At 44.9% G+C, this 14,853-nt stretch overlaps 1 protein-coding gene across 2 annotated transcripts in view; it reads right to left on the reverse strand.

The window, feature by feature from the left end:
- LOC147708035 (adenylosuccinate synthetase isozyme 2) overlaps positions 1–14,853 on the reverse strand; it is a 421,010-nt gene that overhangs the window by 227,377 nt on the left and 178,780 nt on the right. For both annotated transcript variants that reach the window (XM_086926842.1, XM_086926843.1), the window contains exon 3: positions 8,476–8,544. In XM_086926842.1, the coding sequence (XP_086782968.1) occupies positions 8,476–8,544 (69 nt within the window). The remainder of the gene's footprint in view (positions 1–8,475; positions 8,545–14,853) is intronic.

Below are 14,853 nucleotides of genomic sequence, written 5' to 3' on the forward strand. Positions count from 1 at the left end.
TCCCCGTCACCCCAAACCCATACCTATACTGAACCCTAAAATGACCCCCTGGCACACCAACATCCATACCAGCCTGGAACCCTAAAATTACCCCCTAGCACCCTCTGAGGCTAGGGCCATAGGGCACCTCTCTACCTCCCTCTGAGGCTAGGGTTATAGGGTACCTCTCTGCCTCCCTCTGAGGCTAGGTTCATAGGGTACCTTTCTGCCTCTCTCTGAGGCTAGGGTCATCGGGTACCTCTCTGCCTCCCTCGGAGGCTGGGGTCCTGGGGCACCTAACTGCCTCCCCCTGAGGCTAGGTTCCTTGGAAACCTCTCTTCCTCCCAGTGAGGCCCAGGTTATAGGGTACCTCTCTTCCTCCATGTGAGGCTAGGGTCATAGGGTACCTCTCTTCCTCCCTGTGAGGCTAGGGTCATAGGGTACCTCTCTTCCTCCCTGTGAGGCTAGGGTCATAGGGTACCTCTCTTCCTCCCTGTGAGGCTAGGGTCATAGGGTACCTCTCTTCCTCCCTGTGAGGCTAGGGTCATAGGGTTCCTCTCTTCCTCCCTATGAAGCTAGGTTCCTTGGATACCTCTCTGCCTCCCTCTGTGACCGGAAGACTACCTCAGGAGAGTCCACAGGTAACCTACGACAAAAGCACACCCTTGCACGGGAGTATTAAGACAGCTGTTCTATGTACATGTGGGTAACAGCATCTTTTTAACTTAGGGTCACTCTCTTCAATCCACAAATACTAAAGTTGTTTTAGTAATAACGCCCACTCATTGGCCCATGCAATCCTGGGGGTTCCTAGCATTTATTGTACAAGCTGATCCCTGATGGGCACCTTTATGGAGAGTTCAAGATTTGACTTCTCCATTTTAGTTCCTGACGGGAGCACTTAGCCTGTTTAGTGAAAACAAGTGAGCATTGGCAAACCCAATAGTTTGTTTGAAAATGGTCCTTTAATAAATAGGACATGTGTGTTTGCGCGTGTGTGCATATGTGTTTGTGAGTGTGTGTGCGTGTGTACACGTGTGTGAATGTGTGCCTGCGTGTTTTTGTGAGCACGTGTGTGCATGTGTGAGTGTAGGCACCTGTGCGTAGGTGTCTGGTTGCCTGTGTCTGGAGTAGCCGCGCTTGCTACAAATACATTTAACAATAACAACAATGTGTGTGTGTGCATGTGTGAATGTGTGCATGCGTGCCTGTGTGTACATGTGAGCTCGTGTGTGCATGCGTCTGAGTGTATGCACCTGTGCATATCTGGTTGCATGTGTGTATGCGTGTGTGAATGTGGGCATGCATGCCCGTGTGTGCATGTGAGCACGTGTGTGCATGCATCTGAGTTTATGCAGACAGAATGACGGTGGGAGGGGCTGCGAGGAGGAGTGCGAGGCGCTTCATCAGGGAATGGAGGTCTCTTGCAGGGAACAGCTCTGCTCCCTGCGGGACCCAGAATTACGGACAAAAGGCATCCATAAAGAATGGGCGTCCACAGGGGGGCAAGAAGAGGTGCTCTGGGGGAAGGGGGTGGCAAGCGCCCCTCCTTGCCCCCCCTGCGGACGCCTCCTGCACGCGGCCTGTGAGACCCAAGTCAGCAAATTAACCGGCGGGGCAGATTCCCGCTACCCCACTGCATGTCGTTTCTACTATTGTGTGTGCCACTCAGCGATGCAGGGAGCTCAAAGTAAGTTGTTTCCTGTTTTTTAGGTCTCGCCTGTCGATGCGCATGCGCATCGAGCTTGCGAGACTATGGGGGCTTATCCACTCTTGTACCAACTTGCAAGGAATCGTGGCGATTCCTTGCAGTGCCCGTGACTTTTAAGCTCAATGCGCATGCGCATTGAGCTTAAAAGCGCGTGCACATCAGTTCCCTCATCCGCACGTCGCATTTCTCCTCCCCAGCTCCCCTCCCCAGCTCCGCCCCCTCACTTCTTGATTGCACGGCCGCTAGGCCGTGCCTCCCCTACTCTCCTCCCCCCTCCTCCTCCTACTCTGCCTGCCGTGTCGCACCTCTCCCCTCTCCCCGCTCCGCCCCCTGCACACTGGCCTGAATTGTACCGAAGACTGGACCTCGTATGCCCTCAATCCATATTGTGGACCCCTTGGCTCCAGTTCCCTCAAGAGGGCCGCCGCAGACGCTCTGCATGCACCTTTGGTCTGTCCATATATTGTTTCGTTACACTCCCAACCCAAAATGGCCGACACTTTCTGCCGCGCGCCCATTGGTCATTTGCTTCCATGTGACCGCGAGCGGCTTTCTTATTATGACAACACATTGCTGAGGGCGTATCGTGAAGATCTCTCACGCCTAGCAAGGACCCCCATTGCGGACCTGCAATTCTTCCTGTGGGGTAAGCCCTTATAGATGCGCGACATATTCGAGGCTCCAGACATGCTTTATTTATTTGAACCCGCCTTCAATTTTTATGTGTCAATTGTTTATGTGCACTTTCCCTTCCCGCAGATTATCCATCAAGGGCACTGTTCCCGCTGGTAAGCTCGTTTATTAGAGCACCCTTTTTTCACTGCACACTCGGTAATTGATACCCCAGTTCACTCTCCCCTCTCTCCCCACAGACGTCTTCAATACTCCCCTTGGCCCCACCTCGTGGTAAGTTTTTTCCGCAATAATGGCAGCCCCTTTTTTGGGCAATATGACCGTAATTAACTGTCTAATTCCTTTCCCCTTAGACACTTGTTATACTTTGCATACAGCGCTGAACTCCTCTCAGCTTCATTCCACCGGTAAGCCTCTCTCACGGTCCCTTACTCCTGCACTCCTTTAGAGTCCTTCACTTATGGCTAGCAATGTTGCATTCCAAATGCTATAGGTGTCACATTCGCAAAAGTTATAACTATTGGCATTGTAAATGACAAAGCTATCAATTTAGCTATTTTAAAAACCAACAAATAAATAAAATATTTGTCATTTACAAGACCAATAGCTCCAACTTTTCTAATGCGAGACCTATTGCATTTCCAATGCTTGTTTATGTTATTTTCCCTCGTCGTCCTGTCAACTCTGGCCCCCCAATGATTAACAAACAGAATACACCAGTCCTGGCAATTCATACACCATCACGTGTCCAGCCTGTATGAAACACAAAATGGGGGAGAAAAAGGAGTGACTGCCACTTGCAAAGCGAGCACAGCCCCAGTTTAGGCTCGTGACTACATTGCCACAGTGTCGGCCTTAAGTAGATATCTGTTGTATTCCTTTCTGACATTTACTTGCCTTCTATTTGGTCAGGTAGGTGGAGGTGCAAATCATTTAAATCACAGCTCGAACGCCGTCTGGAGTTGTCAAATAAATAACGACCTAACTGCAAAACGAAAGCAAAAGTTTGCAGGGACTCTGAACTGATTGGTTAAATCAGTTGAGCAGATCAATTTTGGGGGCCCTCTGTAGCGCTAGCAACTCTGGTACTGCTTCTCTATTTACCCATGCCTACTAAACTGTTAATTTGAGCATTCTGGTAACTTTTTCAAACAAACCAGGCCCCAGTAATTGCTGCTGCCGCCCGCCCAGCGCTGGCTGAGTAAAATTGCAAAAAGACTGATCATGATGCCTGTCTTCAACCTCCTGACCTTGCCACACAAGTACATATTACTGCCACTTGATTACTGGCGCTTTGCAGCAGTTTAAAAAACGTATTTGGCCTTATCATTGCTCAAATTCGTGTAATTTCTGATATTAGTTATGTGTCCCTCGTCTTTATTGCTTGATTTTGCTCGTGAGAAAGTGTCACTCATAGTTGTTGAAATGTCACTCCTAAATAGACCAAAATTATGAAAATGTCACATGGCGATCTGAAACCTTGGCAGCTGTGCATGACTGGAAAGGGGTGGCGTTTGTGGGGAGCGGGGTGTCCGTGTCCCCCATCTCCTATACATGGATGGTGTAGCATTGTGCTGTCTTCTCCCTTCAAATGATTGCAGCATGAAATGCAGAATCATCTAAAATGTCTTACTCATGTATAACATTAGTTCAGTGCAAAGTTATTAGAAACCCTGCACAATAGGGCTTCCATCCTGTGTGTGTGTGTGTGTGGTGTGTGTGTGTGTGTGTGTCTGTGTTGTGTGTGTGATGTGTGTCTGTGTGTGGTGTGCGTCCGGGTGTGGTGTGTGGTGTGTGTGTGCATGTGTGTGTCTCTGTGTGTGTGTGTGTGTGTGTGTCTGTGTGTGGTGTGTGTGGTGTGTGTCTGTGTGTGTCTGTGTGTGGTGTGTGTCTGTGTGTGGTGTGTGTCTGTGTGTGGTGTGTGTCTGTGTGTGGTGTGTGTCTGTGTGTGGTGTGTGTCTGTGTGTGGTGTGTGTCTGTGTGTGGTGTGTGTCTGTGTGTGGTGTGTGTCTGTGTGTGGTGTGTGTCTGTGTGTGGTGTGTGTCTGTGTGTGGTGTGTGTCTGTGTGTGTCTGTGTGTGGTGTGTGTCTGTGTGTGGTGTGTGTGGTGTGTGTCTGTGTGTGGTGTGTGTCTGTGTGTGGTGTGTGTCTGTGTGTGGTGTGTGTCTGTGTGTGGTGTGTGTCTGTGTGTGGTGTGTGTCTGTGTGTGGTGTGTGTCTGTGTGTGGTGTGTGTCTGTGTGTGGTGTGTGTCTGTGTGTGGTGTGTGTCTGTGTGTGGTGTGTGTGTTTTTTCCAGAGCCCCAGGACAGCGCATCCATGTTATCCAGTCATGTCTATGAACAGTTAAGTGACTAGTAACAGTTTATTAGTTAATTAAAAGTACAAACATGTAAAAAGCGTGCATCTAACATATTTACCAAATTTTAAAAGCGGTGTAAGAACAACATTGCATTTCGGGCTTAAAAAAATATCCCAGTTAGAAAAGCCAACTGCGCATTTCAAGATTAAAAAAAGTTACAAATCACAGCCGGAGAACTTGCCCATGCAGATGTATTGCGTTTGAAAAGAGCTTGGGGGTGGGGGTTGGGGTGGGGGTGGACTACCCTTTGGTCTGGGTGCACAATCACATCATGAATTCTCAATGATCTTAATTAAGTCTGTAGGCAAGTGGTGCAGTGGAGCAGAAACGGTGCTTCAGTCTCAGGATTTTTTTATATGATCAAGAGCCCGCTATCGGTGGAAGAATCTGTAAGATGGCAACCTATCCTGCTAATCCTATTAAAGTAGTAAGCGTGTTAACCGCCCATTGTCATAAGTGACGCCTTCCAATCTTGGCTTTTTAGCCAAGACCACTTTGCTTCTGTGAATCCTAAAACACCAGAAAGCAAAGTGCTGTTTGTCACAAAAGCAGGACTTGATGAAGGTGTCACTGATGTCAAAGGCTCACTTGAAGATGTGAAGTACTGCGTCCCTCCTTTCCCATAATGCTTTGTTGCACTTAAACTGTACCACTAGCAAGTATTATGATCCGTGACCAGTTTTGAAGCCTGCATCTCTGCAGTGATTTCAAGAAGAACAATTCAAAGAAAAAAAGGTCTAGGCTAGGTCTGGACATAGGGGCATTGGTCTCTACTCAGTTTTAACCAAATTGGGCCCCCACTCAGTCTCACTGATAAGCCCAGCCCCCATGAGAAGCTAAAACTCTACTCCTGCCATGGCGTCTTACCTTAGTTCAGCCTGCCTCAACCTCAGATGCAATGTCACAATACAGCACAGAAGAACATTGCCAACTGGACACTGGAGAGGTCTGTGAGGTCCATATTGATCTGTGAATTATATTGGGGTTTAAGTCATTTTCCCATGTGTTTCTAACTACTTCCCATGCACACATGAGGATTTTTGCTATTATTTGCTGATATCCTTTCAATTGTTTCGGGCTCCTCCTGTGAACCCCTTGGCTTCTGCTTTCTTGCATAATCCGCATTTGCTCTCTGTGGTTTGGAACAAAGCTCCAACATATCTAAGAGGAGGCTGAGGGGCAGGACCTCATATCTAACAACTTTAACCTAAAGTCTAGATTAACCCAGAATGTGGGCCAGATGTGGTTGATTTCATGTAGCTTCAAATATTGCCTTTGACGCACCAATATGGACCTACTTTCTTTGTGGAGGTCAGGAGTTTGGAAGAATGGGTTTAAATTTGTTTTCATGGTTTGCACCTTGTCTGGTTGCTTGAGGGTGTTGATGGCACTTTCGCAATTATTTTTTGTATTGTATTGTAATTGCATTTATAAAGCACTCACTACCCATAACGAGTCATTGAAGCGCTTTTTCAGCGAGTGGCACGCTACTCGGGAACCCATAAATGATTAGTGGTGAATTAGTATAGTGAAAATTTAAAAGAAATTTGAGTGGTGAATTAGTATAATGAAAATATGAAAGTAAGGTGAGTGGTGAATATGTTAGTCAGATTATGTGGATTGAGAATGGTAGTGGAGGTATGGAGACTTAGACACTTAGCACTGTATCTTCTTTCTTTTTCTTACTTTATCACAATTTTTGTTATCAGTTGGCAGTCGCTGGTGATGAGAACCTGAGGATGCAGGCGAGTACCAGTCTGCAGACTCCCATGGTGTTATTCCCATGAGGCATTGCCAATCGTTTTTCACTTTTTTTCCATTCCTACTTATGTTGGTCATTTCACAGTGGAGGGTGGGATAGACCACGGGAGGCAGAGCTCACAGACGCAATTAGTATAATGAAATACGCAAGTCATTTTTAATAATTTGAGTGGTGGATATGTTAGTCAATGATTTGCATTAAGGAGGATACCGAAGGGGTTGAAGAGGTAAAAAGGTTTGCATTTATATAGAGCTTGCTACCCCTGTTGAGGTGTTAATGTGCTTTTTCGGTGAGTAGCATGCTACTCCGGAACCCATAAAGGATTAGTGGTGAACTAGTATAGTGAAATAGGAAATTTATTTGAGTAGTGGACATGTTTGTCTGTTATTTGGATTGAAAAAGGATAGTGGAGGGAGAAGGGAAGTATTTTTTTGTTGTTGTTGTTTTGTTGTTGCTCAACACTTCATTACAAGTGGTTATTCCCCAGAAGTGAGGACCAACGTCCAGATCTTGCTGCTTAGTGCACCTAAATGCCATCTTCCGGGTTTCCCTTGATAGATATCAGTAGGTTTGGCCTCAAAGCATTTATGAAGGGAAAATGGTTTTCATTCCAAAACTCAAAAGTCCAATAAGTGTGGTTCCAGGAGCTACCGCACATAGCAGAATTTAATGCAAACTTGTAAGGAAGGCAAAGACAAACTTACCTTGGGAAATTTTTCAGACAGCAGAACATTGAAATTTCTCAAAACTTTAGCAGCATAAAACAGGATATCAAAAACTCTAACTTCATGTAGGGCAGATATGTGGTATGCACTCCTTTCGTGTTTTAATTGTTCACGCAGCTCTCGGATGGATGTCACAGGCAGTTTTTCGGAGTCCTCAGATAGATCATGCAGTGTGTGTGTTCTCCTTTGTACTGCCGGTCACCGGTGTATTCAACTGTGTAGTCTTAGACGGTGTCATGTATGTGCATATAACTTGCATGATCGAGGTAACTATTAGCAGCGATGCTACGCATCTCTCGGACCCTTTTCAAGTACTCGCCGTCTTTTTTCCCCAGAAGGGGGCCGGCAATCTGAGGTATAGCCCCGGGCGCCACAAGCTGTAGCTACACCTCTGGATGCAGCTGCCATTGTCCTGGGCTGCTTGGAAAGTGAAAGCCGGCAAGGCACACTGAATGTTGCAGGAAAGCACGTTGTGCCTGAATTTGGACAAAACCCATTAAAGAAAACATTGCTTACAGACTAAATAAAGCATAGTAAAAGGGCCAATCCTCAGAGAGGTTACGAATGAAGACAAGGCGGTACATAGGAGGTACTAACAAGCCTATTAACGAATCAGAAGCCAGCATTTGCAAAGGACAATGACATTAGTCAAATAAAAATATGAACGGAGAGTGGGTGGAGCTTTAAGTCCATACTCCGCATGCCTCGCAGAGCAGCACATGCGCTGCCCAGGCTCGACCGAAAAAACAATCACAGATTGCAATACCAGTGAAAAAGCTAACAAAACAAGCTGGTGCGTGTCAACAAGTAGGTAGAATGAACAGTTGAGAAATGGTGGATTTGCTGAAGGTTAAGATGAAAAGCATGCATGCACACAACCAGACAGACAGGAATGCACACACAGCTACAGGCACCTTTGCACACAGCCCAAGTGATGTACAGGCACACTTGCTCACAGACACTTAAACACACAAGCCAATAGACCTACAGGCTTCCATACACACAGACTAACAATGCAGGCACCCACGCACACTGGACAAAGCCGTTCAAACATACAACCACCATGCAATGCAGATAGCTGAGCCGCGGATTGCTTAAAGGCTGGCACTCCTCAATAAATTACAAGCCAACAGTGAAACACATATTCCTCTGTGCATGCTACCGTAAGAGGAAAATTTGTTTAGAATAGATTGTGTCTCTTAAATGATAGCGCAAGGCCATGCATGTGATTGAGGTTGTATAGGTTGACAGTATACACATGATCGTGTTTCAGAAGGCGATGATTGCGCGCTGTAACCCTCACTCACCTGCTCCCTTTTTCACATTTTTTTCTGCTTCTTCAAACAGCCCTGGTAGGTGAATAACAACTCCATTTCCTGTGGGCAAGAAAGACAATAACTTCGTTACTCTCGGCTCAGATGGTAGCTAATGCTAATTTTCTTATTGCATCTTTTTATTGGTTGCATATAATTTAGTCATAAGAACAAACAGGTTCGATTGGTTGAGTTATTCTTTATCGAATCTACGAAAAACTAATTTAAGTTTGGCAAATATCTGAATTTCAGTGACTGAATCAACACGCCGAAACATGATATAATAAATAAAATATTAACATATATAACTGGGTAGGCATGCTTTGATAACAGTTTAATTGGGTATATATTTTTACAAATCTCTTCAACAGGTGTTCAGGGAATATCCTTTTTGCCTTTCCCATACTGCATGACTGAATAGATTTAGTCAATTTGTGCATGGAGCAAGTGGACGAGTAAGCGATAGGGAATGTGTTAAGTGCCGCAAAGTAACCCCTTTCAGGAACTTCGCACCAAATCTCTGACAGGTATGGTCAGCCTGGGGCAGAATACAGGCCTGGACAGAAAAATGAGCATTAACGAATCAGACAGAGGAGTAGCCCGCATTTGCAAATTAGGGCAGTTTTTAACTTTTTATATTACGCTGTACAGTATAGGTGTTTTGCAAGGTATGGGAGACTGCATGCATTTGTGCTTGCTGCAGGCAATAATAAGGAAAATACACATGGCAATATAAGGGAAATACACAGCAAGAACCGGCCCAAGAGACCATAAAACTGGCCTACAAGCAGCCAAAAACCGCCTACATGTTGACCTGTTAGACCAGCCCTTCTGCCACTGCCTGGTTGTCCTAGACGCCAGTCGACCCTGCCAGGAGAATGAATACTGGCGTTCTGATTGGTGCACAATATATCCGCTCCTGCTTAGCTAATGGAAACTATGCAGCCAATGTCAAATCTCTAAATTTGGCTATATAGATGCTTGAAATTGAAAAATTGAAGTGCGGGTACTCCGTAACAGGGTTATGTGATGGAACCACAAATGCTGGTTCCATGCAGTCTCAACAACTGAGTCTTAACCACGAATATGCCTTTACCATGCTTGACTTTACAACAAACTATGCATTGTTAAGGCAGGTATGCAAAGACATATCCGTGGTTAAGACCTGACAGGTAAGTCTTAACCCACCCAACCCGTGCTCCGGCCCCGAGTCCTTAAACTACTCCCCTCCCTCTTAAAAAATAGCCACCCCCTCCCTAGAAAATTAAAAACGACCTCGCCCTCTCCTAAGCCCTAAAAATTACACTGACCTCCTCCACAGCCATAAAAACTACCCGCACTCCCCTAGTCACTAAAAACTACCCTGACCCACCCCCCCCAGAGTCCTAAAACCTACCCTGCCCCTAAGCCCTAAAAAGTATCACGATAACTGCCCCCCCGTCCGGTGCTCCAAAACCGCCTCCCAAGCCCCTGCCCTGACACCTAAAAGTACCACCTCATTAAAAAAAAAACCCTACCCCCACCCTGAAAACTACTACCACACCCTGTAAACGACCCCAGCTCCCAGGCCCTGATAATTACCCGACCCCCCCAGTCCTGAACACTACCCCAAACCCTCAGCCCCGAGCCCTGAAAACTACCCCAAACCCACAGCCCTGAAAACTACCCCAAACCCACAGCCCTGAAAACTACCCAGACCTGCCCCCCAACCATACAAACTATAACCCCAAAACCCACCCACAGCCCCACTTACCTCACTGCGTTGCTTCCTCTCCCGATCCTTCCTGCTGCTTCCTGCTTCCGCCAGCTAGCAGCAAGACTGCATACTGCCTTAACTATGCATATGCTTGGTTGAGGCATATGCGTGGTTAAGGCAAGCGTGGCTGAGGCCCCGGTGTTCAGACTGTTTCCTCCATAACAGAGTACCTGCTTGTTTCCGAGAAGTGCAGGTACTCTCCAATGAAAAGTATTATATTTTTCTTGAGAAGAGCAGGTACTCTACCTCCAAAAATAAAAAACGGCTGGTACTCAGTACCAGCGCATTTAAGGCACTGGGCTATACCACACCACAACACTTGGCACTGGTTTCTCAATGAAAAGCTCATACGCTTGTGAAACTAACAAATCAGCCACACCCGATACATAGGAAACCACTTAGCATTCTGGAAGTAGCAAACATGATTTGCAGATACCTGCTTACCACAGTCTAAGAATCTACTAAGTATTAAGGTAGTGTTTTCATTGGTGAACTTGCCACACACCCATTATGTTAAGTTCACCTAACTGGCAGCATTTGAGCCCAAATCCACCTCTTTATGTTTATAAATAGGTAAAATATTTTTTTTTCCGGGTAAAGGAGAGGAGGGAAAATCTCCCATTTTGCTTTTCTGATGGTAAACTCTCTGGCAATTATGTCAGAATACAAAACACTGATAATCTGGACTGGCAAAAGCAATGTTGAGTGCGGACTAGCCATGCTGGTTCAGAAGCGCTAGCTGAATTTTTGAGCCGCTTTTGTTGCTGGGGGCTGATATTGCAGCTACGCTGCAAAACTGCCCCGTTATCAAACACAGTCCAACAGGGGTCCAACAGGGGTCCAACAACCCCCCCCCCCCCCCCCCCCCCCCCTAGCGGCCCACCAGGGATACGCCTAGTGCCCGCTACGGACAGTCTGGCCCTGAATATTGGCCATATGACAGAGGGCTATGGGTAAGGAGAAACTCCAATGCTAGCGCCTTAAGAACGCTGCTTTGAAGCTTTGCAAGTGCACTGGGTGGGAGAAGAAAAGAGGGCACCTTCTCCATTATGGTACTGGGAGGTGACAATTTCCTTCTCTGAGAGAGTACTCTTTACCCTCAATGTCAAGCCCTGGAGTTCCTTCATGATTTCATACTATGAACTACAGCTCTGTAAAAAAAATATATAAAAAACAAAAAAAAGCTAAACTAAAAAATTGTATCCGTGAAAAATAAAAACCTGCACAGAAAAAGTCATTGCCACCCAAACCAGCCACTTAACCCCTGTGCCCATAGAATTTACTGGATCCGTGCCCACATTTTATCTACTCCTGGCTAACACCAGTTCGGTGCCCTAGAATAATGCACATTTTTAACCAATCGATAGAAGCGGCTTAGTTTCCGGATGCATGGAAACAATCTGTAGTATCCCCATTAGGCAAAAAAAGCAGGTATGAATGTCTCTAACCTTTCAAATTATCGACCAATTTCCCAACTTCCATATATGTCCAAGGTTCTTGAGAAATTGATTAACAAACAACTTGTGGATTATCTAGAGACAAATGATCTTTTAGACCTCATAGCCTCCTGATGAAAACAATATATGAAAAAGGACTCAATTCCAAAACCCTTCCATGGTTTAGCTCTTTTCTAAAAAAATAGAACTCAATACAATTAGGTTCCTGTTCTTCCAAGCTAAAAACAATTGTGGAGTCCCACAGGGATTGTCGTTGAGCTCAACTCTCCTTAATCAGGGGTGTGGAATTTAATTAAATATCTACTTGTCCATGGGGAAGGTTGCTTCATAAATCTACTTGTCCTCAACATGTCCCTTTGGTTCCATGTATTGCAGCGACAAATTATGGCATTATATAAGAGCTCTGATATAGTCTCTCTTGATTATGCCATGGCTCCTAACATAGTAGTGTTTGAATACTTGCAGTCCCATTATGTTGCCACGTTTCGGCAGATCTACATACTGGGGCTGAAGGTAGTGGTAAGCAATAGTTCCAGGGTTAGAAAGCGCTTATGAGTCTGTGCAAACCTACTAACGTGCATGTTTTAAGGGTTTTCAACAACTCCTCTCTAATCTTTTCCCATACGGACAAATGTTGGAAATTTACTTCTTACATTGACCTTCTTCCAGAGTTGGGAAAATAGTGGTTGGAGGTAAAGTGAACTTCAAACACTTAGATTTTCACATGAGCAAATCTACCCATGCATATTTGCTCATGCTAAAATGCAGTTTACAAATATTTTCTAGGAGTACTATTTCTTGACCTACTTCTGTAAATTTTTGGGAATTCACAACAGCCATATAGCTGCACTTAATGCAAGGACATTTACCATGGGTGCCCCTTTCAGACTCTTTAATAATTGGGCCCCTAATTTGGTCTGGTGTTGACCATGACCTTTTGCGTGTATTAATAGTCTGTCTCTCTCTCTCTGTATTGGCTGGCTTCAATGTGAGTGACAGCATTCTGCTTTTTCAGATGGAGCATATCGGCACACAAAGTAATTTTGTTCAGTGCAAGTAACTACTGTGGCAGTGTGTGCTTTTTGAGACCAAAACATTTTTTTTGTCATCGTTTGTTATAATGGTGAGGGCCGGACAGCTCCCACCCCAATAAAGGTTTACAAAAACCCTGCCAAAACAAGTCACACACTGACAAAACTAAAAAGCTGCCCACCAATTTCAGACCTACTGGCTTTGCCCATACTGGTTTATTTTTGTTTCCCATAATCTTATTGGAACTGATTACACTGATTCTCCATTATTAATTATGGGAAATACTAGCATGCATCAAAAACATCAAAAACATGTTACTAAAATGATGCTGCAAAGAAATGGCACCAGAGATTTTACAGTAGTTTATTGAAATGTTTTTTTTTCGGCTTTCATTTTTTTAATGAACATTTTATTTTGAAAGCAAAGTATCATCAATCTTGCTTTCAAACTTCTTCAAATATTTGCATCAAATCAGAGAGCATTCTGGGAGGATTATACATAGCCTAATATTGCTACACCTTAAAAACGTGTGTGCACAGTTTTATACTGGAAGCACTGTCAGTAGTGCAGTTAGTGATTACAAGATTTACTTTGAAAGCTCACCCTAATAAAAAAGGTTTTCGATTAATGAACCATAAATACAAGTTTGAACAGCATAAACATATGAGCAAAAAGATTACCTTAACTGCAGACTGTGCCCTTCCCTGATCCATAATATGGAACTGCAAACTGGCAGCTAAAGGGTTTGCGCTGCAGGGGTGGGCCTACTTGTCCCAAGGACAAAATACACATGAAAACTTGTTGCCCTTGACACCAAACAATATGTCCTGGGCGTTGGACTATAGGAATTCCACATCCCTGTTTAATGTGCATGTCTCTTCATTGAACATGATTGGGAAGAAATGTGGTTTTAACATTTGTTCTTATGCAGATGAGACAGTTGTTGATCGCAAAAGGAGAAAGATATGAGGACACTAGAGATCATCTGATCAACAGTCTCTAAGAACCACAATTTGGATGACAGAATAATTGTTTTAAGTTAAATGCAGAGAAGTCTTAGATACTAGTCTTTGAGGGAGCACATCTAGTTTGGGATGCATCCTGGTGGCCCCAGTCGCTAGGTACTATACAAGAACCCAAACAGGTTGTAAAAAAACCTGGGAATCTCGATAGACAATGCACTAACTATGCAACACCAAGTAAAATTAGTGTGTGACAAATGTGTTGCCATGCTAAAATTTCTAAGGAGACTTTTTATATGGATCCTGGCCAATTGGAGAAAACCCATTGTTCAGGCCTTGATAACTAGTATACTGGAATATGGGAATGCATTATATGTTGGTATGGCAGACTACTTGTTCTCATAATTGCAGGTGACCCAAAATGCAGCAGCCAAGCTGAAGTTTAGCTTGGCATCAGAATGTTTGGAGGCGCTACATTGTTTACCCATGCACTAAAGGGCTACGTTTAACCTACTGTGTCATGCACACAGAACTTTATACAAGCTTGGCACCAAAATCCTGCAGGAAAAGTTGAATTTTATGTCCCTTTGTGAGAAGTGAGATCTCGCAATCTCGCTCTGGTTAAAACTAGACGTATAAAGAAAGTTAGAGCGGGAGGTCGCTCCTTCTCATACCAGGCAGCTATACACTGAAATAAACTTCCATTTGACCTATGCCTCCCTTACGGCCATTTGGGGTTTAGGAAGAAACTGAAAACATGGCTGTTCAGGTCCTAATTGCTGGTGCCTCTTGTAGGAGAGTAGGATCTGCTTACTATGGTTACCCCCACTTTTTACTGGTGTTTCACCGTTTTTCGATTTTAGTCTGGCTGGGGTCCCGCTATTCAGGACCCCAGCCTAGCTGCTTCCTCTCTAAATTGATTGCATGTACTTTAGGTACACTCCAGATTGGTTACTGGATTACCCTTTTGAGTCCCTAGTATATGGTACCTTAGGCACCAAGGGCATAGATACCCCAGAGGCCTACCAGGGGCTGAAGCATGTATTATGCTACCCCTGGGAAGCCTTCCAAAATGGCACCACAGGTCTGCTCCTGCAGCTTGGGTAAGGTGGTGCATGCACCCTTTACTAAGATATAGGTTACCTATATCTACCTTTAATCACGG

This window comes from Lissotriton vulgaris, chromosome 6 (assembly GCF_964263255.1).
Source record: "Lissotriton vulgaris chromosome 6, aLisVul1.2, whole genome shotgun sequence".
Taxonomy (NCBI): domain Eukaryota; kingdom Metazoa; phylum Chordata; class Amphibia; order Caudata; family Salamandridae; genus Lissotriton; species Lissotriton vulgaris.